General features: G+C 39.2%; 1 protein-coding gene across 4 annotated transcripts in view; it reads right to left on the reverse strand.

The window, feature by feature from the left end:
- The window catches only part of ascc3 (activating signal cointegrator 1 complex subunit 3), a 143,750-nt gene that overhangs the window by 56,150 nt on the left and 61,710 nt on the right, over positions 1-25,890 (reverse strand). For all 4 annotated transcript variants that reach the window (XM_066682880.1, XM_066682878.1, XM_066682879.1 and 1 more), the window contains 3 exons: positions 21,021-21,185; positions 15,122-15,298; positions 14,947-15,018 (listed from right to left, as the gene is read on the reverse strand). In XM_066682880.1, the coding sequence (XP_066538977.1) occupies positions 14,947-15,018; positions 15,122-15,298; positions 21,021-21,185 (414 nt within the window). The remainder of the gene's footprint in view (positions 1-14,946; positions 15,019-15,121; positions 15,299-21,020; positions 21,186-25,890) is intronic.

Genomic DNA, 25,890 nt, shown 5'->3' on the forward strand with positions numbered 1-25,890 from the left:
ACAATTGAATCATATATTTTCAAACTGCAGGTAAAGAGTGTTACTAGAGGTCAACTTGCTCAGAAAAACACAACTTGTTAAGAGTATTTAACATATCCACACACTAGGGGTGCAACAATACACGAATTTCATAAAACAATACATAATGCTGTTTTTGCTCCACAATACGATACATTTTCGATACAACATGGAGAAAGAACATTATTTTAATATCCCATTTAATTTTTGATCTAGACGTCAAAGAGGCCAATACAAACACAACAGTATATTTGGAAAGGATGAATTGCACCAAAAATGTTCATAGAAAAATAAAAATATGATAAAAAAAATGGGGACATGGCGCCTACGTAAATTCTACCTAAAAGCAGAGCTTTAAATTCCCAGTTGTGGGAGGGACTGTGACTCCATTGGCTGCTGATTGGCTAAACAAAGGTGATGACCAATGAGAAGCGTGTTCTCTGTTTAAGAGCCGTGGAGTATCTGGCCCTCGCTCAGGCTGAGAGAGAGCTGCCTTTTTCTGTGTCAAACCATCGACATAAATGTGTAACCTTAAAAAATACAGAACAAAACTCACAAGCATCTTTTAGTATCCAAATACGGGACTATACGGTATTTTACGAGTCAGATAGCAACACTAGTTCCAGCCCAGCCTTGTTCTCTCCGGTAGCCATTTCACACCCAGCTATTCGTCCAACAGGCTAACCAAAACTATAGAAACATAGAAACACAACCCAGTAAACAAGGAACGTCCCTGGACGTTCAAAATAGGTCTAAAAGTAGTCTGTCCGTCAAGGACATATTTTAAACGTCAATGGACGTCCAAAATCCATCTTAATAAGTTAGTTAAGTGGTGACCAATCGATAACGTCAATGGACGTCCAAAATACGTCTAATAGTCGTCTTTTTAATCTCTGTGTTTGGACGTCTTTTCAACTTTCATTTTCAACCTTAAGAGAATGTTGATTAGACAGCAATCATTACGTTATTTCAACAATGAATCAACGGCTAAATGTTTACTGGGAACATTCCTATTACACACCGTGCCACTAGACACTGCATGAAACAACAGCACGCCTCAAAACTCATTAACGTGGGTTGACAAATGGCTCAGAACGGTTTTTAAAATAAAATAAAATCTTAATGTATTCAATTCACAGCTCGTATAGTGTAGAAAACCCCGTATCGAAATAAATGAATATCACTGTGTGTGTTGTTACACCCCTAGCACACACTGGCTGGATTTACACTCAGTGATGGAGAAAATGGATGGTAACATGCTCCTGTCATGGATTGTTGTGGCTTCACCAGGAATGAAATTCTCCCAATGACAGACCAAACACTTGGGAAAATATAATGCCGCCTTCTGTTGGTCCCACTGAATTCCCAGGTTATTGTGTAATGAAATAAGAGCATACAGCCCACCATACAGTTGTTGGCCCACTAATTAATTAAGGTTGATTTTCAAAGTGAAAAAGACACAAAGAAAAAGACAACATTTCGTTAGTTCAATCTCCGTTTTAAATTAAAAGTCCTCTGCCTAACATCTCACATAATTCTAAAGCAGTGGCAGAAGTATTTTATACATACAGCATTTTTTATTTTTATTTTGCGAGTGGGAACAGATGATTGCTTTGCAAAATGAAATGTGAAATAATGTACACCCTGTAAGCGGGAGAATTGCGATTTCGCTGTAAGAATGATAAGTGCAACACATTGTGGTTAAAATATAAATACACATGAGAACTACACTGCAACATTTTTTCTTCTACTTAGAAAATGTGGTGATTTATAAAATATTATGGTTTAATAGAAGGATGTTAGTGCTTCTAGTTTCTTGGCAAATTTATTTTTCAGTATGTTTAAAGTATAGACAACAGTTGTGGGCATTCGTGGTCATTTTTCTGGTGCTTTTATATTGCTCATATTAACATCTGAATTATATCAACAGAAATTAAAAAATATGCATATGATATAAATTTTGGCTGTCGTCTAGCTCTGCATACAAATCTTTTGCTTCCAGACTTCACTGTGAATTTATTTTAAACTCTGAAATACATACAAAACTTCAACTTTTATTGAACAAAACCAAATCAGTTTCAGAGTGGAATTATTACAAATGACATGCATTATGCATCTTATTTATTTGCTTTGCTGCACAGTCCCCCCACTTTGGGAACCACTGTGTTCATTTACAGCTATTGAAACATGCAGGACTGATTATTTTTCTCCCTCTTGTTCTTAAATTAACAAATAAGAATAAAACAATAACACAGAGTCATGGTTATCACTGCCACAATGAAAAATGCAAATAATAAACCAACTTCAACAATGTGTTATGCATATCCCCCCAAAAAAGCTGCTGATAGGTAATGTTGAGCTGAACACAACCTCAAAAAAATGCAAATAACATAACACCTTAACAAAAAAATAACCCTAGCAGGGCTTCCATATGTAGCTTCCTTTCAAAATACAATTAAATTGAACACTTTCAGTATTTGATACAATGGTTCAAACAAAAGAAGCTTCTAAAGACATTGAGCTATAAAGACACTGCTTCATGACCTAAGCACTAGAGAAGGTGAGACGTGTGGATGCGGTAGGTAATACAAGTCTGCAAATAACCCCAGTGTTCTCCCTGAGCCTGCCAGAGCACAAACCTTCATCCTGCATGACATCCACAACTGCAGAAGGGCACAGCAGCATACACCTTTTGTTAAAGGACAAAGGAGGAGTGTAATTTTCCTATTATACTCAGGCTGCCCTTGCAAAACAGTCAATACCCCAGACAAAAACAATCAATAACAGAAATACAAGACAGTTATGAGATGGTAGCAAAAGGCCTCTCTACCCCTCCTCTCCTGCAGCCCTCTCTCGTCCTTTGAGGACGCCATAAAGCACTGGCAGTAAGGGAGGAAAAGCATGTATATTCTTTATATATGTGTGAGTGTTTCTCCTTGTGCGCACACAGAGAACACCTCTGCACTGCTCATGCTGCCACTGACTCCTGTTATCCAGCCAAAGACAGAGAATAAGTAAAGAGTGGAACCCTGTGCCAACATCCTTCTTTGCCTCAGTCATACTAATGTGAAGGTTTATTGTGTGTTGGTGTTTTTTGTTGTTGCTTCACCAAAATAACCAAGTTCAACTTCACATTTTAAGGCAACACCCACAGGAGAGAATACCAAAGCAAACCTTGATATATAGAATGTTCCACTATGCCTTTTTAAGTCCTGTCTCATTGCCCAATGTATTTGCCCAGAAGATACTTACCAGTGGCAGCAACTTAATGTGATAAGTCCTATATCTAGGTTGGCTGGGCTAGCTAAGCACTTAAGTGGTCCTGACGTTGTGTAGGTGTCCATTAATGGTGATGAATAGTAAAGAAATATATCTTTGACTGATTATGCTTGATCTGTCAGAATGTCAGGATTTTTTATTTTTTTTTTTAAGTATAAAATGTGTACGGCTCAAGGGACTGAAACCGTGTCCTTAAAGCCAACCATTGAGCAATGAGGCCAGGGTAATTGCTGTCTACTTAATAACACCTGAGAGCCATGACTGCACAGTCAGCACATCTGGGATTTCTTCTGCACTGAGGCTACCTCAATCCACTTGTTCGTTTAACCATAACAGAAATACAGAAATAAACAATGCATGGTCATTTTTGGTCTCACTGATAGCAGGAAACTTTGTATTTGCATCAAAATCTAACTACGATTCAATTGAATGTGAGATTTAATCACTCAGTCAAAGGTTTGACTCCATTAATACCCCACAAACCCAAACACATCCAATATTTAAGAAGAAAACAGCAGAGAGAAACAGTGGAAGCAGTATTTTTATACATTGCATGCTAAAAGTTTTTTGCTAAAGACAATTTTTAAGAGAAGGTTTTAAGGCATTTTTAGTTTAAAACAATGGTCAGACTTTGTACAACAAATGTCAAAGCTGAAAGTCTACCAATTTATTGTCCAAAACTATTTACTGCATTTAGTGTAGTGCGTTGGTCACATCACCATTTGATTGGGATGCTGTTCCATGGCAGAGGAAAGGAGCATCTATTTAGTATTAAAAGCAAAACCAAATAAATAAATAAATAAATAAAAACGTTGTAGGCATACAGCAGTAGAATATCTCTTCAGTCTGTGGAAAATCTGAGGAGTAAAGGTCAATGTAACTATCTAAAGAAGTAACATGAACAAAAATTAAGTGTTCAGTGTCTGTAATTGAGCACATTTACAGAAATAAAAACAAACAGACACACCATCTGTTGAGTTTTATATGGATGGATGGATGTAGATCAAAAATAAAAAAATATAAGTATTTATGGCAGGTGAAAACCCATCAGACAGCCTCCATTAGCAAATTTAAAATTAATTAACTTTAACATTCACCTTCTGTTGACACTATTTAATTTAGATTTTATATTGCTTATAAATGTCATTAAAATTGTCCACTTCATTATTTTACCTTGACATTTATTATTATTGTGACTTTTTTTATTTTTTTAGAAATCGCAGTCTTGTACATTTGAACATCATCTAAGTGCCCTAGAAAAGGTAAAATGTTATATTAATGACAACATCTGAAACAACAATAACAGTATCAAAATATAAAGACAACTGTGAGCAAATACATATGTAGCAGCCATCCAATGGGTTATGTTTGCTTCACTAAGCTTTATTAATATTATTTTCTCATTTTCCCCCTCATACTGGAGCCCACCAAGAGGGGCACTCTGAATACACACAGCAGAGCAGTTATTTCACAGAAAAAATAAAACACAAACAAACAAACAAAAAAAAAACCTGTTTGTTTTGGGTACTTCCCCCCTCTGTCAGTACCTGGAAACAGACCCAGCACTTTGGCGTTTATCACAATAATTAGGGCCTGAGGATAATTGGTAACTAATTAATTCATGATTGCTAATTTAAGGACAGCCTTCCAAAAAACCCCAAACACATCCTTGAACACCTGCCAACATGTTTCTCACCACCGCCCACAGCAATCTGTGTTTGCTCATTGTGCAAGGAAGATAGAAATAGAGAGAGAGAGAGAGAGAGAGAGAGAGAGAGAGACTCGAATGAATGAAGAGAGGGGCTTGAAAAGACTCAAACAGCTGTTCAGCAAGCTGCTTTTCTAGAGTAACGACAGTGACAAAGTCTGGCGTGTGTTTGTGGAAGGGGGACAATGAAGGTCATAAAATTTAGTGACGCTTTTTGTGACATTATGCACCATGTCCATGAACAATTGTGCCAGCAATGATGCTTAATTGCTCTACAGCCATGAAAGGCTTGCATTTCCTGGCCTTCAGGCTTAGGTAAACAGAAAGCTTGTCAAACAAAGATGTTGCTTTCTTTGCAAGCAGAATGAGACATTTACTTTCAAGAACAAGACGATATCCTACATGATATTGGTTAGTGGCTCAACTGTGCCTGTAAACTAAAGCCCTAAAGCCCAATTCCAACAGCTCTCCCAGGCGCCAGGCCCCCAGTGGGGCTAGAAGCTCTTATCTTGGTCATGGTTGTGGAGATCATCTTCATGTCTTTAAAAGAGCAAAGGAGGGAGAGAAGCACAGAGGAAAAGGTCTCAGCCATGAGGGATTTCATGGATGTGTAGCTGAGGCAGTACTGCATGTGGATGAGCTTGCAGCTATCTGGAGGAGCAGCTCAGAGGAAAGCTGACCCAACAGAGACTCTCCGTGGCCCCAGACTGCAAACAAGCTCCTGCTCTCTCAATAGTCACACAAGCAGCGTGACCTTCATTTCATATATGCTCATCCATTCAGTCCAATTACAGGCTGAAATGCTGTCCAAGACGCACAAAGCCCATAACTGACATTAAAAAGTCATGCATTCATTTCTTGCAGGGAATGCAAACAACTGCTTTGCGGTCGTTTCAAGAGCGTAGAGCTACAAAAGTCCACCACTGCAAAGACCACATTGTGTTATGACTCAATAAAACCTATAGACGTATTATTAGATTAATATTTCGTATTTGCATTATTTTATATTTAACATATGATAAATTAATCAGTAGAAATTGGTGTAATTCTTCATTTTAAGAAATAATCAAGAGTTTAAGATGAATCTAGGAACACAACAAACAAAACTTTAAATGGTTATTTTTTTAATGGTAATTTTGCATTAAATCACTTTATTTTTGGAACGTGGGACATTTGTTACAGCCATAAAACAATTACCATCACAGAGCAACACATCTCTATGACACAAGGGGGCAGCTGAATAGTAACAATCAACAGATTGGCTGTGCTTGTTTTGTTTTTTATTTTCCTAGAAATTAGTCATACGGTAAAAAGTTGGTGGCTGACTAGAAATGGCTAAACGACCGACACACTTGACGACTACTTCTTTAAAAAAAATAACTTTTGCGATTAAAAACGACAGTCTGAACAGACAAGTTTCACAAAGGTGCCAATTACCTGCCTTACACACCCTTCTGCTACTACCTCGACCCCAGCTACTCAACATTTTGAAGAGCTTAGCCATATTCCACCTTTCTCACTGCAGGCATCAGAACGAGATCCAACTGACATAGAAAACTGTCTGACATTGAAATAACATAGAAGTGTCTGAACTTTATTGAGAGTGGGCCTTATCTACCAATAATTTCATGTACAGTAAAGAATGGTCAAAAGTTTAGGAAAGATGGTTAAAGGCCCACAGCTGATCGGGCTTTTGATTTGCCTGTCGTACATTTTGTCAGTCTTATTATATGTAGACTACGTTATGTTAATGGTGTTGGCTGACATGTCTTGCCACACCTGGCATACGTTTCAAATGTCGCCCATTACTATTATCAACATTTTGGAATATTTTATATATCTATACACACACACACACACATACACCTCTGCCCATCCTTACAAGTAATTTTCATGTACATAGGTGTTACTCACAATAATCTGTAAGCGCTTATCCAGTTCAGGGTCACAGTGGGTCCAGAGCCTACCTGGAATCATTGGGCGCAAGACGGGAATACACCCTGGAGGGGGCGCCAGTCCTTCACAGGGCAACACAGACATACACACACCTATGGACACTTTTGAGTCGCCAATCCACCTACCAACGTGTGTTTTTGGACTGTGGGAGGAAACCAGAGCACCCGGAGGAAACCCACACGGACACGGGGAGAACACACTTAATCCTCACAGACAGTCACCCGGAGCGGGAATCGAACCCACAACCTCCAGGTCCCTGTAGCTGTATGACTGCGACACTACCTGCTGTGCCACCGTGACCATGATATGATACTATATGATCATACTGTATGCTAATTACTATGACATAACAGTTACAGCATTTAGCAGACGCTCTTATCCAGAGTGACTCACAAATGTGCATAATGTTCAGACAGAATGTGTGTCCTAGTACAAGAAAACTACAAAAACCTGTTGCACAGAAGTGCAGTAAATGTGTATACACACACACAAATGATCAGCCAAAATATTAAAAAACCTGTGCCACCAAAACAGCTCTAAGGATTTTACAAGACTTCTGAAATTCTCTTGTTGTAGCAAAGTATGTAGCAGCAGATCCTTTAAGTCCTGCAAAGTAACATCCAAATGAAAGCCAGATTGTCCAGTAAGACTTTGTCCTGAGCATCACACTGCCTTTGTGTGGTACTGAATCAATCAGCCTATTATTTCAAATTGAACATAACAAAAAGTGTTGAAAAAGCATTTCTTAGAGAAGAAACCAAAGGCTATGATGACTGAAATGCTTTTTAGACACAGCTTGATGTATAGGATGTATTTTGCTGAAAGTTTCAATTATGGATAATAGGAACATTAATGTCCAGCAGTTTTTACAGATCTCTAGCATTATGTAACCTTGTACAGTAGGTTTAAGAGTGGAGCCTTGTGTGATATTAGCGAAAATTGTTCCAATCCATGTAAACCTCCTGTACTTAAAGGCTTCAGCTCTCATTCAGAGGCCAAAATGGGATTGACTCTTTAGAGACTGCACAGATAAAGCAGGTCTCAGTAAACGTTTAGTTGTGGAGCAACTACAGCAGGATTAGGAGCTCAGATCATCATCATGCTTCAAGAGAGGATTTTCTCTATCTTCAAACAAGCCCCAGGAGAAAAACGTTGATCTAGTGAATCTGCTGACTTTTGACTTTGTTCATGGAACGGCTGAAGAGGTGCATGGGTATCTGAAGCACTGCTGAAAACGTCTGTGGGACAGTGACTGCCTGCAGGAGGACACACACACACACACACACACTCACCGCCCTGAAGCAGAACTGAACACCCAGCTGACCTCAGGTTCAGAGACTCCCAAATGAAAACTTACACATTCAAAGGGCAGGTCAGAGATACTGATCCATAACACCTCTCTGGAGCCAGCAACATGAAGCTGCCTGGACTCCAAGTCCTTTTAATTAAACACAATATTATACACAGACTTCTTACTAATTCTGCCTTCACAACAAGCTCAACAAAACACTTCAGGCATGAAAAATAACTCTGGGAGAAGTATAAAAGGGTTAATTACAGTTGAATCATGTTTAACAGAGAATAGACTGTTTTCAATTTCTATATTAAGAAACAAAGATGGGGAAGTGCAGGGAAAATCATGGCTGACCACTCTGGTTACTCTTACTTTCCTGCAGTTTCCATCTCAGCAGGGTCAGACTAATAGTTGCCTCCACAAAGTCTTCCCCCAGGCCTTCATTCTCTTAAACAAGTACCCATCTCACATCCCACTAAACAAGGAGCCTTCTCACATCCAGCAGCTTTGAACCTTATAGTTTAATTGCCACACATGCAGTTTACACACAAACACACAGGTTAAATAACACTATTTATACCATACACTAATTATTCAGAATAAGAATCCCTAGTTTCCTCTACTGCTCTCAGTACACATCTGTACTAAGATGCTGCAATGCACCTATTAACACATTACATCTGTAGCTACCTCAGTACTCCAGCACTTGGTTGTTCTATACTTATCCTCCATTGCTCACTGCTTGTTTATTTAGCATACATCCCTTTACTTTGATTTAATAATTAATTTTATTTAATGTTGACACCTGCATACTGTACACCAGTTACGTGGTGAATAAACTTCTGGCATATACACACCACATTTAGCCTAGCATTCCTCACCTCTTTTCAACACCCCCCCTCCAACCCCAATTGTGGTCTCAGGAACAGAAAAAGAAAGGCTGCAAAGGGCTTGGGACCTCTGTAACAAACATTATTTATTGGGTCTTTTTATCGTGGAAAAGCTGTGAGGGAGCACAGGCTACAGTTGCTACTGGATTCTTCCTAAGCTTATTAAAGTTCCGTCTGCCTTCTGTCTGCCGGCCCAGGTCCCAACAGGGGGGCTAAAGGGGGTATTTCATAAAGAAAATTCCATCCATCATGCTCCCAGATGAAATTAATATATGTCACAGGCAGTTCTGACAATTTAATATCAAGCTGAGAGAGATGCTCCCCTCTACAGAGCTCTGGCAGCACGCCTGAAACTCATAGATATAGAGGAGACATACATAATCACCTCAACTTTCAGTTTTCTCAACTGCTTGAGCATATGAAATAGAACCAATAACTGCTCTGCCTACCAGTGGTATTTTCATTTTTTGGCACATTTATGCAACATGGCTAGCATTCCTTGGTGAAAAGTAATGTCTGATTTATTAATTAATTCATTCATTATCTGTAACAGCTTATCCACTTCAGGGTCGTGGTGGGTCCAGAGCCTACCTGGAATCATTGGGCGCAAGGCGGGAATACACCCTGGAGGGGGCGCCAGTCCTTCACAGGGCTATTAGATTACAGCAGTTTTATAAAGTTGCCTAATTAATGTACACAACAGCCACAGTTCAGCCCCCTGAAACACCTGGGCCTTTAGTTAAAATGTTTGAGGACCCCCTTTAAAGGCTCACTCAACCAGCTCATTTCTAAGCAGCAACAGTTTATAATGTTTAGAAATGTCTTCATTACAGGAGCATATTGGTATGCTTCTACCTTTATGGTCAAGTGATGCTTAATGCAATTCACAGATTTTCAAATATAAGCTTACTTTTAAGGGAAATGGTAAACAGTTGCTGGAGGAGCACTTTAATTCCTCTTGATTTTTAGCGCAGGTTTCAGGAAGCATACAAATGAACACTGCATGAAAAATGCCAAAGCTAGACAGCTGATCTGCACTGCATGACTGCACAGGCCCTGATATGACTTTGCCTTCTCTAGAACGATGCCACTGTCATGATAACGAAGGCAAATCCGAATCAGGACTACACTGAATTATGATTAGGAACAAACAAATGAGATTTATAATTCTGTAACCGGATTATGTGCTCTGTTAAAAAAATAAAAATTCACACTACAGCTCAGGTTGGTTCTACTAGCACTTTTATGGTTCTAAATTGTTTGTGAGATATTAAGATCAAAATCTATGGTCAAGGGGAATTATGGTGTTTAAAACACTATATGAATGCAGTAAGTGGAATGGCATATGGAGAGAAATTCTGCTTATATTCGGCTTCTATCAGTGTATAACGTTCTAAGCTTCTGCCTCATCTCTGTGTTGTTCTCTGTATCAATAGTCTTAAAATTGTATTAATGCTAATTAAATGGATTAAATAAACCAGCTAGCATACTGAATACTGATTGCTTGTGCACTCACTGTGCTGAAAGCAAATGTCGATTATTTCAGGCCATCATTTCTTTTCCATATAAGCCAAAAGACCATGTCGCAATACGCAGTCTGAGTTTTAAAGGATGTGGGATCTAGGCCAGAATAACATAATTAAAAATGCTTTATTCTTAGACACTGGAGGCCTGTGCTTTTACTCAATAAATTCAAATTTCAAATTAAGTAACGCTTTCAGACAGCCCACTTATTTTCATGATTTTCTTCAAACCATGATCTGTATGTTTTATGATTAATGTGCTCTGATATGGCACAGAGACAAGGAACCAGGCTTTTGCATTTTTTGAGATTATACATTTTGTTTTAGTTCTGCAGCTTTCTTCGGTTGGATTTGAGTTGGGCAAGACTAAGCCTGGATTACGTGACATCAGGTCTGCCACAGAACCAATCAGAGTTAGTGATGTGCTCACCTCAATAAAGAACTCTATCTTCCAGTGCATTCTGCCTCTAAAATCCTATTGAGATTGAAGTGGTTTCTTAGGTGGATGGTTGTAATAAAATATTTTCACTTCTCAGTGATGAACCTCCTGCATCCAGAGAGCATAAAAACGTTTCCTGAAATAGACTGCAGCCTCCCGACCTTACCAGTGGTGGCTCATCTCCATTTAAGCCTCTAGAAGCAGCATGCTGTGTTTCCTGCTGCCCACTGCTGACAGTTTTATTTTGGCCTACAACTGTTTGGCGCACTGGGGCAGCACAGAACATGGGTGCTCAGTACAATGTCACCAGGGCACATTATGTGTGTATTCTACTTAAGGTACACTAAAGTTTCACTGTTGGCAACCTCTATGCTCTCATCCATTGCAGGGGCATCCAAAACCAGTCTCAGGGTATTTCACCCAAGGTTTTCGTTAGCTACTCCACTACTGACGCTGTGTGTTGGTGATGAAACTGTCAATAATTCTGTGATTTGTCCAACCTACTCAGCTCAAAACATACTGCTGTTTATTTATTTATTTATTTAATTTTATTAAATATTACATTTCTTTACTATTCAAATATATATATTTAAAAAAGGTTGTGGGTTAGATTCCCGCTCCGGGTGACTGTCTGTGAGGAGTTTGGTGTGTTCTCCCTGTGTCTGCGTGGGTTTCCTCCGGGTGCTCCGGTTTCCTCCCACAGTCCAAAAACACACGTTGGTAGGTGGATTGGCGACTCAAAAGTGTCCGTAGGTGTGAGTGTGTGAGTGAATGTGTGTGAGTTGCCCTGTGAAGGACAGGCGCGCCCTCCAGGGTGTATTCCTGCCTTGCGCCAGTATGATTCCAGGTAGGCTCTGGACCCACCGTGACCCTGAACTGGATAAGGGTTACAGACAATGGATGGATGGATGGATACATTTTTATATACATAAAAGACAGTGGACATTTGCTTTAATATCATACGTTTGCATCGGGCAGTTGAATATTTTGAAAACTGATTTACAATCATTCTACTGACTGTACTGCCTGCACACGTGTGCGTGAGGGAGAGAGAGAGAGAGCGGGAGAGTGAGTGTGTGTGTGTGAGAGAATGAATTCCGCATAAGAAGCAGAAGGACGCAGGAAGCTCATTACTCAGAGCAGATGGGCAGAAGAAGAGATGGCTGAATCCACAGCTTTCCCTCTCTCTTTGAGCATGTGAGGGTGGGAGATGAAAGGGCATGAGGGGCAAACAAACATGCACACACACAGACACACACAGAGTGGAGACAGGGCTCAAACATGGGAAACAGCAGAGATGGTAACATGATATTTAATTTTTTTTTACCTTTATATTTGTTCTCTTGAGTTGAATTAGTTGAGTTGAATGAATTAGCTATGATTAGCTGGCAATTTACAGGAATGTATAACTTTCTCCTACTAGCTGTCTTATAATAATAAACATAGAAATCTAATTGCTTCTTTAACCATACAGTGTAGGCTTGGCAGTATGCCTTCCCCTAAGTAAGTCTTTTAGAATCAGTATATCCTACTACAAATAAAACAGACAGCCTCTTAATGAAGTGCAATGTAAATTATGGCAGTGCCATAATAAATATATAAAATAGCAAATTACAATAATGCAATGACATATTCCGCAATCTTTTTTATGTCTTCAACTACGACAGATGTGTTTAAAGCATAACTGCCCTTTGTATAAATTACCTCTGCTAATCCTTCCAAGTCACTTCCATGTGCGTGTGTTACTCACAATAAGTATACGACTTGGAATGTGAATGGGAGCAACACAAGCATGGGAGGTGCAGTAAATATTGTGTGTGCGCCCTTGTGTGTATGTGAGTATATAACAAAGGGTTTGGTGGTACAATGGTAATACCATATACAGTGGAACCTCTACCTATGAACTTGATCCGTTCCGTGACCCGGTTCGTAAGTGGAAAAGTTCGTTTCTCTAGTCAATTTTCCCCATTTAATATAATGGAAAAGCAATTAATGCATTCCAGCCCCCACCCCGAAAGTCACCCTTTATGCACTGGTATATTTACAAAACTCTCAAATTAGTAAAAAAAAAATACATGTAGCATTACTAAAAATAAAAAAGAAATATAGTGGAAACAGTAATAAAAATGTTTTAAGTGGTTACACATCGCTACCTTAGATGTGACGACAGGCTGGAGGAGTAACACAGGCACTGGCTGTATGACGGGGGGTGGGGGGTGGGTGGAATAACGGAGAGTAGGCGGGTGAATGTGGGGAGACAAAGCATAGATACGGCTTAACTTAGCACGAATTTTGATGTCCGCTATTTACACGAATGCTAAATTGCTAAAACTAAAATTTGCTAATCTTAAAAGCTCACTCAAGTCTGGGTGCGCTGGGAGACCCGCCTATTAGGGCCAGTGGCCATTTCCAGCCGCCGGCTCAGCGGAGCCTCGGGTTCGTTTCTAGAGTCATGGTTTGTTGGTGGAGATAAAAAATATTCAAATGCCCGGTTCGTATTTTGGAAAGTTCGTTAGTAGCGGTTCCACTGTACCACGGTATTTCTGTTGTGTCTTTAAGTAGAAGGCCAGAGTTTATTCATGTGCATTTAAGAGAGCCACAGGGACGGGGTGCTGTGGGAGCTCACTGACTGGTGATGTCACACTCTGAAAATGGGGGGAAAAAAAAAAACACAAGCCCAACGCAGATGTGAAATTAGCTCTCAGTTTGGGTTAAAAGAGAGGAAGGAAAATGAAAACAGACAAAATACTCAGAAGACACCTGACTCTGAACTGTTTTTTTTTTATATATATATAATATTCAATACCTGAGTCAGTGTGCACTGTCAGACTGTGCTAATTCTAATAGTAAAATTCAACACAAAGCACAGGCTGTGACTAAGAAAATATGCATGAATATTTCCTTGAGTGGCATAATTGACTTATACGTTTGCATTCTATCAATGTCACGCATTTTGAATCCCATCAACAAAAACACCAAAGTACTGCTGGCCTGTGTTATCTTTGGGCGGGAGGAGTGGTCTAAGCTGCTCTGTCCCTATCAATACAGGGTGACCCATCTGTGGGTATTTGTTAGGTCATGTATATAGAACCGGTAGGTTAGTGCACCTATAATGTTTCATGAGTGGCACCTTGAGAAAATGCACTGTCTGGCTATACGTATCGCAGAGGCAGCAGGTGTTGTTCTTTATCCTCCGGGAGACAGCAGAGATCCAGATAGCAGGAATTGGCAAAGTCTAATACTGGACTGTGGTAGAAATTACAGTGTAACACAAATCCTTGTTTAAATCAACTGGAAGAAAACGTGAGGCAAGTGAACTGCAGAGACAGTTCTATCAGTGTAGATGTGGTGGGTAAGCATCATCTAGATAAGTGATTTGTGCGATTCTGAAATTGAGTTCAGCAGAGGCACACAGCACAAACTGCCCCAGCACAGAGAGGTCGCAGCAATGCTACACAGGTTTAGTGGCACAGTTCCAGAGCTGAGAAAAGATGCTACCTCTCTGCTAGCCACACTCAAGGCCTTCATACTTCTCAGAAAAACTTGCCTTTTTATGCAGTCTCTATGTTTTCCTTTCAGATAATACGTTTATGAATGTTGGGAGAACTGAATAAGCTTGGGATATTGAGCTCTGAAGTGTAAAATGAAAGAATAGAAAGTATGGAAGGTAATTATTAAATTGCCATCCATACAAGCCACTTGAGCATCTTTATATACAAAGCAGAAAAAAGGCATTGTGGATTCAGCATCAACGCTGGGTGACTTGACATCTACTCCGAAAACTAGGATTGACTTGTGAATTTCGAGATGACTTTCTCACTCATGTGCACACACATTACCTGATGTCCAGCTTTAATCTGCTTCAGGACTTTGTCATAGCAAACCTCCTCCATGTCGTGAAGCTGCTGAATCTGGACACAACACACAGAACATGCAGATTAGGATTGATTCCACTGGTGTATGATCTCTGTCATAAAGCTGTATGTGGAGTGTAATAGTTAAAGTCCAATTTACCTTATTTGTGGTCTTAATGCCCACAAACGTTTGACCAAGGGGCACAGGGCGGAAGCGGCCGTCAAAGAAGAAAAGGCCGATGTAGGGGTTGACGTGCAGAAACGACGCCACGTCGAGGTAATTTGGCAAAGTGGCCGACAGACCAAGTATACGGATCATGCTCTGAGTTGATTCCACCTGCAGAAACACATCATATAACTTTAAATGTCCAGTCAATAACAACTTTTAAAATCTTGTAACTGAAACACTTGGGTCATAAATTATTTATGATTTAAAGCATACTAAAAAAATATGTTAAGTGGAAGACTAAGTGTTACTCAATACTGGCCATAAATAATAATCACTTTCATTAATGATAAAAGGTTTATTCTGACTGCTGAACCATTTATTTCAAGCTTAATATTGATTACAAAAAGTATTGCAGCCAATAACAGGCACATCTTCCCAATGTGCACACCTGAATTCACTCCTTAGAGGAACTCTCCGCATGTACCGTGGTTTACATAAAGGGCAAAAATAGAAATACAGGAAAATACATAGAACAAAATGAATTTGTAGCAAATTTCCTTAAATAAAAATGACAGGATACAACATCCCAAATGGAGTATATGAGGAACAGAAAGACAAATAGACCGCTGAGGGAGTGGAGCAGAAGGCATTTAAGAGAACCAAAAAAAAAGGGAATGGGTCAGACAGAGGGGGAGATGGAGAGAGAAGGTAGACAGGGGAGGGAGAGACTTCGAGTGAAAAAGAAAAAGAGCAAGGGAGCGCTATCTCTGCTCCTCCTGTGGTGTGGTTGACAGAAGAGATTGGTAAGGTCTTTAATATGATGCAGTAGCTGTCTGAGCAATCTAGATATTGCACAGCCAGTCCTTGCCTGTAGGTGTGAAGCAAAAGCTAAAATACTCTCACAAGTGCCGTCTTTCTAGCTGTAAGAGTGGGAGATAGCCGCAATAACACTAACCATGGCAACAGCACAGGCCACTTCAATTGTATTATTCCACTACCGTCCATCTACAAAATGCCAGCTGAGAGCTGAGCTGTCCAATCCAGCCTTATACACAAATAGCTACACTCTAAATTGACTCCTCTATTCAAAACACTATGTGTGCATTAAAGAGATTATTGAAATAACACTGGTCTCAGCTCAGTACTATGGCAACTAAGGCTGGTCTAAAAAGCCTTATTAAGGCAGATTATGACCTCGGACTAAAATTATAGAATAGGGAATTTACAGGATCCTCGTCCAGCTTTAAACTATATAACGTTTAAATAAATCACAGATGACACAAAAGAAAACAAATTAAGTTAATACACTAACATTAAAAGATTCTATAATATTTCCCTCTACTAGATACAGAAATATAATTATTTACTTAGTATGAGGTATGTTTAACAATGGCAGAATATTGTGTCTCCTCTGTAACAACATAAAAGCTGGGCTAAGCGTGGTGATTTCACATTTTTGGGCTGGGATAGTATAAGCAGACAGCTGATGCTGATTCCGCATTTTGTTTCTAAATAAATGAGTAAGTAAGTTCTTTATTCTCATGTCTACTTCCAGTCTGACACAAGAGATAAAGAAGAAGAATAAAAATATATATATTTACTAACACTCAAATGTGAACTTCAAAAAACTACTCTTCCTCAGCTCATCTCCTCCTATTTCTAACAGGTAATTACAGCATTTCAACAACAACCATCATTTCATTTCACAGATGTGTTTTCCCCCCGAATGAAATGCATGTCACTTTACAGTGTCCCCTCTTTTGAAGAAAAATAAAAAAGAAAAGCGCTTTGGCTTCTCTTCATAAACAACCCTGCAGAGTGCACTTTTATGTCTAAAATGTAACAATACCAATACATGAAAGAAATTTGTAATTTTCTTCAAAATAAGTACAGTGATATTAAAAATAAAAAAGGGAAAGGTGGACAATAAAACATGCTTATTATCAGACATACAGAGAACACTTATATTTCCATTCCATAAAGTTATTTTCCATTTTTACCCAACCTTCGGAACATTCGGTGAGAATGAAATGTACATTTTCAATGTCTACGCTGAAGACACACTGAACACTGGCTCTGTACTACCAGAGTTAGAGCAATAAGCTACGGGTAAGGGTTGGAGTGACATATACAGCTGATTTAAACTGGCCATAAAGTCTTATTAAAACGTATTTAAAGGATTCCTTTAACTGTAATTTACAGCATAGCAGTGCGTTCCCCTTAAATTAGGTGACAATAATACTGTGCGTAGTATTTTTCTTAATTATTTGACTTAAGTCAGTTTAGACTATGAAATGTCTTTAATAATTGCAAAATATCAAAAAGGTAGACAACACCTTTTAATCATAATTTTCTAGTGGGTGTCTCGTAAAGGCAGTCTGATGTTCATGTAAAATCTCCTTGTATTTAAGTGAGTCAATAATGTTATACCATACATCACGTATCCTTATGGAACTACTACCACATTCCAGATATTTTTCAGCACGAGTTTGATCTCTACTTTCTAAATTCGGTTGGAAAAAAAAGTGCTGTTTCTGTCTTAGCTGACCTTAGACATGTTCAAATCTATGTCAATAATGTTTAGCAAACAGCAGGTGCATATTTTGTAGTTAAACCAAAGCACAGGCTTTACTTTGGCAAGCCGCCTAAATAGTCTAATTGGAGTTTTGAAGCCTTGGTGACCCTACCACATGCCAAATTCTGCTACTGTGATCTTCAGAGATTTCTGCCTCTTGAGTCATCCTCCTCACTCTATGTGGGGGTAAAATACATTTGTGCTCTCTTCCAAGTTTTATCTCATCTCTAGTCATTTAAAATGTGTGATGTATTGCTCTAAGACTGAAGAGGATTATATTCAGGTATGAAGTTATATTTAGAGCCACTGCCTGCTTTTCAGTTGTATATTCTGTGATATTTTCCACAGTGAAAGGTGGCCTCGTCTCAAATTAAACAGGGGGCATCTGTGCACCAATTCAGAGTTCTGAAAAATAAATGTACTCTTTAATATTTTTACAATATACTCAGTTTATGGTCTGTGCTGAAGGAGCAAAGGCATTTTTTAAATTCATCTGTTCATTATTTACCTTATTGAGTGTTAATAATGTTGATGCCCATACTGTACACACTACATTTTATTTGCAATTACTAATAAAGAGCCAGTATTCACACTGAATCTACTTCAAAGTCAATAGGATCAAAATGTCCATAATAATCAAACTAAAAATAATAATGCAATAATCACACTACATGGGAACATGACATCTTGCAATTGGAATCTTGCAAATTGGAACAAAGGTAGGAGCCTGTGTGGCTAAAATAATTAAGCCATCCAATATCTAAACAAGCCTCATCATAAAAACTTAAGAATGCCCATTGGAGAGTGACCAGACTGGATGAGAGGGGACTGTAAATGACCCCATTAAACAGCTTCAGCTAGCACTGCCTAAATAATTGTCATGCTTGACTGACTCCAGATTGGATGGAGATGTACCTTAAGATCAAGGAGCAGTGCCTGTTGAAACGGATCTAAGGACGGAGAATGTTAAAAAAAATTGTAAAAGCATTATACATCAGCCTTGTGTCAGCTTCTCTCTTTTGAGGTAATACGGCTTCCCATATTCTACTCTTCCACATTTTATTGCTGAATCCACTCAATTTTCTACTTCTGCAAGCAATATTTGTGCTTAGTATGTCTGATCTCAATACTTTAAAGTCTTTAAAATAACAAAATACAAATAACAATAATTATTTTAAAGAAGAATAAAACATTGTTGAATTCTGAATCAGATTCCGCACACATTTACACGTTGTTTCTGGAATGACAAAACTATTGGGACAACTCCTAATTGCTTAATTCAGGTGTTTAATCCGGTTCAATTGCCACATGTCTATGAGATCAAATACACAGCCCCGCAATCAGCAGAATTCTTGGCATTAACATCAGCATGACAGTGCCCTAATGCACAAAGCAGAGTCCTGCATGGCTGGGTGAGTTTGGGATTTGGAAGAATTTGACTGGCTTGTACAGACCCCTGATCTAACCTCAATCAAACACCAGTGGGAGGGACTAGAATGAAAATTGGGAGCCAGGCCCCACATCCTCTCATCCAATATCAGTGTCTGATCTCAGAAATGCTCTTCTGCATAAATGGACAAAAATTCCCACAGACACACTCCAAAATCTTTTAGAAAGCTCACCCTGAAGAGTGGAAGCTGCAAAGGGGGAATTACTCCATATTAATGCCTATGGATTTTGAATGGAATGTCATACAACATAAAATCTCCTGTAGGTGTAATGTGTAGGCGTCACAATGTCTTTGTCCATACAGTGTATCACATTTTTAAATGAAGTATAAACTGGCATTAAAACAAAATCTAAAAAATGGGGATGGTGTACGGCACAATGAAAAACCAAGGTGCATTCCACACGAAAGATTAGGATTATACTAACATTCCAATTACAAGTGCAAAAATATGAGTACAGGCCCACAATTCCATATCTGTGCATCGCCACGCTTTTTCCTAAAATTGGAGTTTTATTTTTTATTTTTTGCACTGTATACACTAAAGCTAAACAGACTAAATCTTGTACTGTAAGAAGCACATGTCATTTATGGCAAGGGCTCAGTTGATACCACAGTTTGCTGCTAAACCCTTCAGCCCTAGCTGTTGCAGTGGGTGGGTTTTATCAAGCTGCACATAAGAATGTGAACCACATAAACAATGGTCAAACACACAGACAGCTTTTCAATTACCCACCAGTTAACCCTGCTGAGAAATCCCAACAGCTTTAGAATAAGAAAAGCTCTTTACTTTTTTTTTCTCTTGTCCCTTCCATTCACACTGTCCCAACCTGCTTCTCTCTCCAAAACCCAAAGATTTACAAAGTGTTATCACTTTCTCGAAGAGAGGATGAGGGAGAAGGAGGAGTGGATCTGCGGAGAGGTGTTGTTGCCAAGGAGTGCTGACTCTTCCCACAATGCAGCACTTCAGCTCATTTATTAATTTCCTCCTTAAGATTGACACCTGACTGCGGCTCGGCGGAACGGAACACGGATATGGGACACTCCGGAACGTAGGCTTCCATCTCTCTGCCTGTCAGGATTTGCATAATCACACTAATATCCCAAACGGCCAAACTGATTCCTGTAAGGGGCCCTGCCAATCATCATCAGCGCAGCTCTGTCACTCAGACAGCATGCATGCAGGTGTGTGTGTGTGTATGTGTGTGTAAGCTCTTATGCACACATACAATTTGACGCATCTGAATGAGAATATTACGAAACAAGTACAAATATTATCATTCTCCATACCAAACAGACACTATTAAGCGATGTCAAAATCTGTATTTACAGCACTATGCGGTAGTAAGGGATGACTCTCAATCAGTTAAAATGGCTACTTCATGCATGGGAAAGGCCAATAGGAAACTTATAGGGAAAATAAGAGACCCCAAAACTGGAGTTTTTGCAATTATTAAATGACAACAGAGAAAATGGGACAAGATTGGGTTTCACCATTGAGACACAGCAGAAAACTAAGCTTTATTTTTGACACAAATCTAAAAGAATCCACAGGAATTTCTGTCCCTCTTTCTATTTAATGACAACCTAAAACTACTGTTGCAGAACAATGTATAGCTGTCAGGAAGTGGTAACTGATTAAAAAGCTGAGATGTTACTGTACAAAATTTGCATAATCTTCAGAACAATGGACAGGTCACATGTATCCCAGACCCCATACTTGAAATTAACTAACTTCTTACACTGAACCTTGAGGGGATGGGAAATATAAACCTGCAAATATGAGTGGAAGCTGTGGAATGGATGAGTGGAAGTAGAAGGGAACGTGACTTTAGGTAATTCACTATATATTTTAATTGGAGGCTGACCTGACGCAGCGTCCTGGCCACTAGGCTTTCCAAGACGGGACCTCTGTCCTCATGCAAAAGGTGCACCTCGTCCAGGATTAGCAGCCGGACAATCTGGGTCAGCGCAACATCACCCACACTCTTCCTTGTTACCACGTCCCACTTCTCAGGAGTGGTCACCAGCATCTGTTGGACACAGGAAGAGAGAGACATCAATAGATACTAAGGATTGTTCAGTAAAATATCTCACAGTGATGTCATGATAATATGGTAAACAGAAAGTGAAAAAGAAATGTGTTTATAGAGAGCTGAAGCCCAGTGTCTCTCTCTCTAACAGAGTAGTATCCTAGCAGCTACTGAGCTTCATTGCCCTTTATGTCCATAAATATTTTGTAAATATCAGCTAAATCTGCAAAAAAAAATAGTTTAAAATCTAGGCATATATTTTGTTCAGAATGACTGAGCAATCTCATCATCGTTTTACAATTAATCTATTTTTTTTAAAAAGACGCTAATCTGAAAATGCATTTTTACATAATACACATAATTACATAACCACTGCATTAGGTAGATAAAGTGGGTATTCATGGAGTGCTTCAGCCATAGTGTGCCATACTATTTTCATCTCATTAAGTCTCAAGTCTTTATAAATTATCTCACTATGCACTTTTGCAATAAATTTATTAGGCAATTGGATCCTGAATGAGCTACACATAAGCAACCCTATGACAACATGTGATGTAATTTGCCCAGAGCTGTTCTACAGTAAAATGAAAATGAAACTTTGAATCACAACAGTTCATATACCTCTTGAGCAAGGTTCACATTAATGTCATGCATCTTAAGAAAGCATATGCATTTAAAACCCATCTAATGCAGTTATTGCAATGCAATTAAACAACATTTTTGACAGAAATATACAACAATGCATAATTAATAGCCCGAGAGCTGTTTGCCAACATGTCTGAGAGTGTGGAAATTCCTATTAAACACTTTCAGTAAAAGCAGTTCATTAAATCCTCTCTAGTTTGCATTTAAATCAATCTGCCTGGCCATTAGAGACTGGCGCCGGAACAGAAAGCGCGCCTCTGCTGTTAATTAGACTGCTGCTAATCTAAATGGAAGCCCTGGCAAACAGGTAGCAGGGCCAAAGTGCTCACTTTAATTACAGTACAAAGCCAAAGGAGGGGGGGAGGGGAAAAATATATATATATTAGGACCTCATGGAGGCTAACATTGTTTTTTAACCCCACTTCCTAAATGCTCCACCGTGTGGAAAAAAAAAAGCTGTTGGTATCACAGGGATACAGGGGTTTGCCCAAATCCACCTCCCCCTACGTGGGAAAAATGCATATGCAGCACTTATGAGGATGCACATTTGTGAGAATGGGTGTCATATACTACTCTGCGTATCATAGTCATTCTTGTCTGACAACAGTATCCGATATATGGGGGTGGGGATTTGTGGGAGTGGAAGACAGGGGCAACACTTTCCAAAAAAGAGGCATGGTGACTGACTGCAGCTTCATCCTTTCTGTTAAGTTTAAGGTGGTAACAGATGCTTGCATAGGTCAGAGCTAATAAACATACCTCTGCTCAGAATAAGCTAAGCTGTCTACTTGTCCTCACCATGATCTCAGTCTCTTTCGATGCAAGCCTGGATGAGCAGTTATCATTCTCGACTCATATTTCAAACCTAACTCTCACTGGTCTTCCTCATTGGGCCATTCTGAACATGCAATTCATCCACAACGCACAAGCATGGCTGGTTTTAATTGTCTGAAGTTCTATACACTGGCTTCCAGTAGCTACCCACATCGCATTTAGGACCCTGATGCTTGCCTACAATGCCAAGAATGGGCCAGCCCTTCCTGACATGATGGCAATGGTCAAAAACATATTTGTGCCTGGAGAGCTTTGTGCCTCAAGCATGGCTTGGCTTAAAACATCATCCTTTAATCATGCAGGAGACAAGCATTAAGACTCTTCTCTGTCCTGGCTCCCAGATGGTGGAATGAACTTTTCCTGGCTGTATGAACTGCAATAAATACAGTACACTCTGAGGTCAGGCTGTTGTAGAATATTATTGTTCAGGAAAAGCAGTAAGGGTATTCAAGTCAAATGATTTTAATAACAGAGGGAGCATAGTAGTGTTAATTAACAAATTGGCTGCACTTATGTTTCTCTCTAGAAACAGTCAAGGTGCATTAGTCAATGTTTAAAATGGCAAAAGAATATAATACACTTCAAGACCACTTCTTTAAAATCTGACTTAGCTGATGTAAGATGTCAGTTTGTGCATATAACTCTCATTTAATAAGTAGTTAGTCATTTGGAGCTTTGTATATTTTTCTGTCTAACTTCATTTTGCAGTAAAAGTGGCTCAATTACAATTTACTGCACATACTTAACATTATGTTTTAATGGGACCTGTATATAACATTAGTCTGAAACGATCACGCTCCACAACTGACCCATATACGCAAAACACCCTCCACGAAGCACTTATCACCAGGTGACAACATAAGTCCTTTTAGGCAAGAACTTTCTTTTTATCTTTGCTTATTGCCAAATGAAAATGAGCAGATGCTTTGAATTTCTAAGACAAAAAGTAGAAACTAAAACAAATGGTCTTTCCCAAACTCTAGTGAGCTGTCTAACTAGAGAGCATTTTACGTCACAGTGTGCGCACTCCCAACACGTAGGCTTCTTCAATTCTTACATACCTCATTTTGCTGTCCACTAAGATATCTTAATTTGGCCGAATTTTATGGCAGCATTGAAGCCTTCCTTGGCTGCGAAGGCAATCCCAGGATGCAACAAAAGAACAACTCCTGTCCTGTCCAATAAATAACACTGGTTGTGTGCGGTGGGTGGGAACAATCCGTGACTCAATCGCTCATGAGGACAAACAACAGTTAGAACGCCGTCTACTTAAATGGTTGTCTATGGAGTCAGTGCCTACAAAGGCCACTCACTAGGGTTTGGGACAGACCATATATTGACTAGTAAAGTTTACAGAAAAGGGTCAAATTTGTAAATGTTGTGCTTTTTAACTTTGGAAAATGATCAAATTGAGACAGGAATCTCCCTCTCTATCTCTCTTTTTTTTTTTTTAACAAGGATAATAGAATGCACGCAAACTGACAGGATGACAAACTAAAACTTGTTAAAGACACTGGATGAGGAAACTCAATCTGAGTAAAACTTAGATGCCCCATGCTTTCTCTTTGTATATCCTCGTCAAAAATTGATTTTACATCTATCTGTTCTCTCATTACAAAGCACTGTTTATTTATTTAATGTGTTTACTCTCCCTTGTCTCCAAAACAAGTCACAAAAGCAAAACAAATATTAAGACCATGCAAAGTTATAATGAAAATAAAAAAATTAAATTAAATCAAGCTCATGGCATTAAAATGTATGTGAACTTTATAGAGAGTGCATCATGTCAACCATTAACTTCATTTCCAGAAAAGGATGGAAAAAGGTTTAGGGGAAAAGAAAAGTGCCATTCAATTGAACTTGGAAAAATTCATTCATTCATTATCTGTAACCCTTATCCAATTCAGGGTCGCGGTGGGTCCAGAGCCTACCTGGAATCATTGGGCGCAAGGCCGGAACACCCTGGAGGGGGCGCCAGTCCTTCACAGGGCAACACACACACTCACACCTACGGACACTTTTGAGTCGCCAAACCACCTGCAACATGTGTTTTTGGACTGTGGGAGGAAACTGGAGCACCCGGAGGAAACCCATGCGGACACGGGGAGAACACACCAACTCCTCACACACAGTCACCCGGAGCGGGAATTGAACCCACAACCTCCAGGTCCCTGGAGCTGTGTGACTGCGACACTACCTGCTGCGCCACCATGCCACCCACTTGGAAAAATAAGGTAGGATATTTTATATTTAGATAAATATACATAATCACATTCTACAATATACAGTGAAACCTTGACATACGAGTGAATCAACTTGCGAATTTTCTGAGATACAAGACATTGCTAAGTCAATATTTTGCTTTATGGTATTAGCCAAGATCTGAGCGAGCGAGTTTATGCCTCCCACCACTAGGTAGCCTAGGAAGCATTCAGTTAATTCGGTTACCTTGCCATGCAATTATCTCTGTTGTGACGCTGCTTTTTGTAGCATTAAGTGTGTAAATTAAGTTTAAAAAAAAAAAATACCCCAACCACCTCCACTGCCAATTTCCTCCACCTCTGCCAGCATCTTCGTCTGATCTTCAAGGTAAATACACTTAATAGAACCCGTTAATTTCTTTTTTATTATTTGTTATTTATAAACTACATATTTCTTATTTAAAAACATGTAACAAATATAAGTGTTGTGGTTTTTGGGGGGCTGAAATGGAATTATAACATTTCAGTTCATTTTAATAGGGAAATTTTTTTTGATATACGGTCAAATTTAGTTACGAGCTCATGTGATGAGGCAAAGGTTGCCCATCACTAGAGTGACTGTATGTGAAGGTGATAGTAGCCTGTAAGTTTTGTCACTTGGCTAATTGAGTAAGGGGAGGTTGATTGATTGGACAGAGCCCACCTATGGGAGTGCCGTAGGGCCCACGGCTAGCTTGTAGAGAGGGGGAGTCTTGATCACAACCTGATAAAGAGATACGGAGGACGCATGGGCTCTAATCTAAATAAAAATATATATTTAAAAAAACCTAATAAAAATATGTTTCTTTTAGGCCTTATATTATTTTGTAGTATCTCATGTTATTTTTTGTTGTTTCTTTTTTTAAATAACTGTGTAGCCTATTCTTGTGTGGTTGGACACACCCCTGGGATTCCATGGTTCAGTCTGGGGGCGGGGCCAATCACATAAGAAGAAGGGGAAACAGATAGAAGGGGGTACAAGCTGG

The sequence above is a fragment of the Hoplias malabaricus genome, chromosome 10 (genome assembly GCF_029633855.1).
Source record: "Hoplias malabaricus isolate fHopMal1 chromosome 10, fHopMal1.hap1, whole genome shotgun sequence".
Lineage (NCBI taxonomy): Eukaryota > Metazoa > Chordata > Actinopteri > Characiformes > Erythrinidae > Hoplias > Hoplias malabaricus.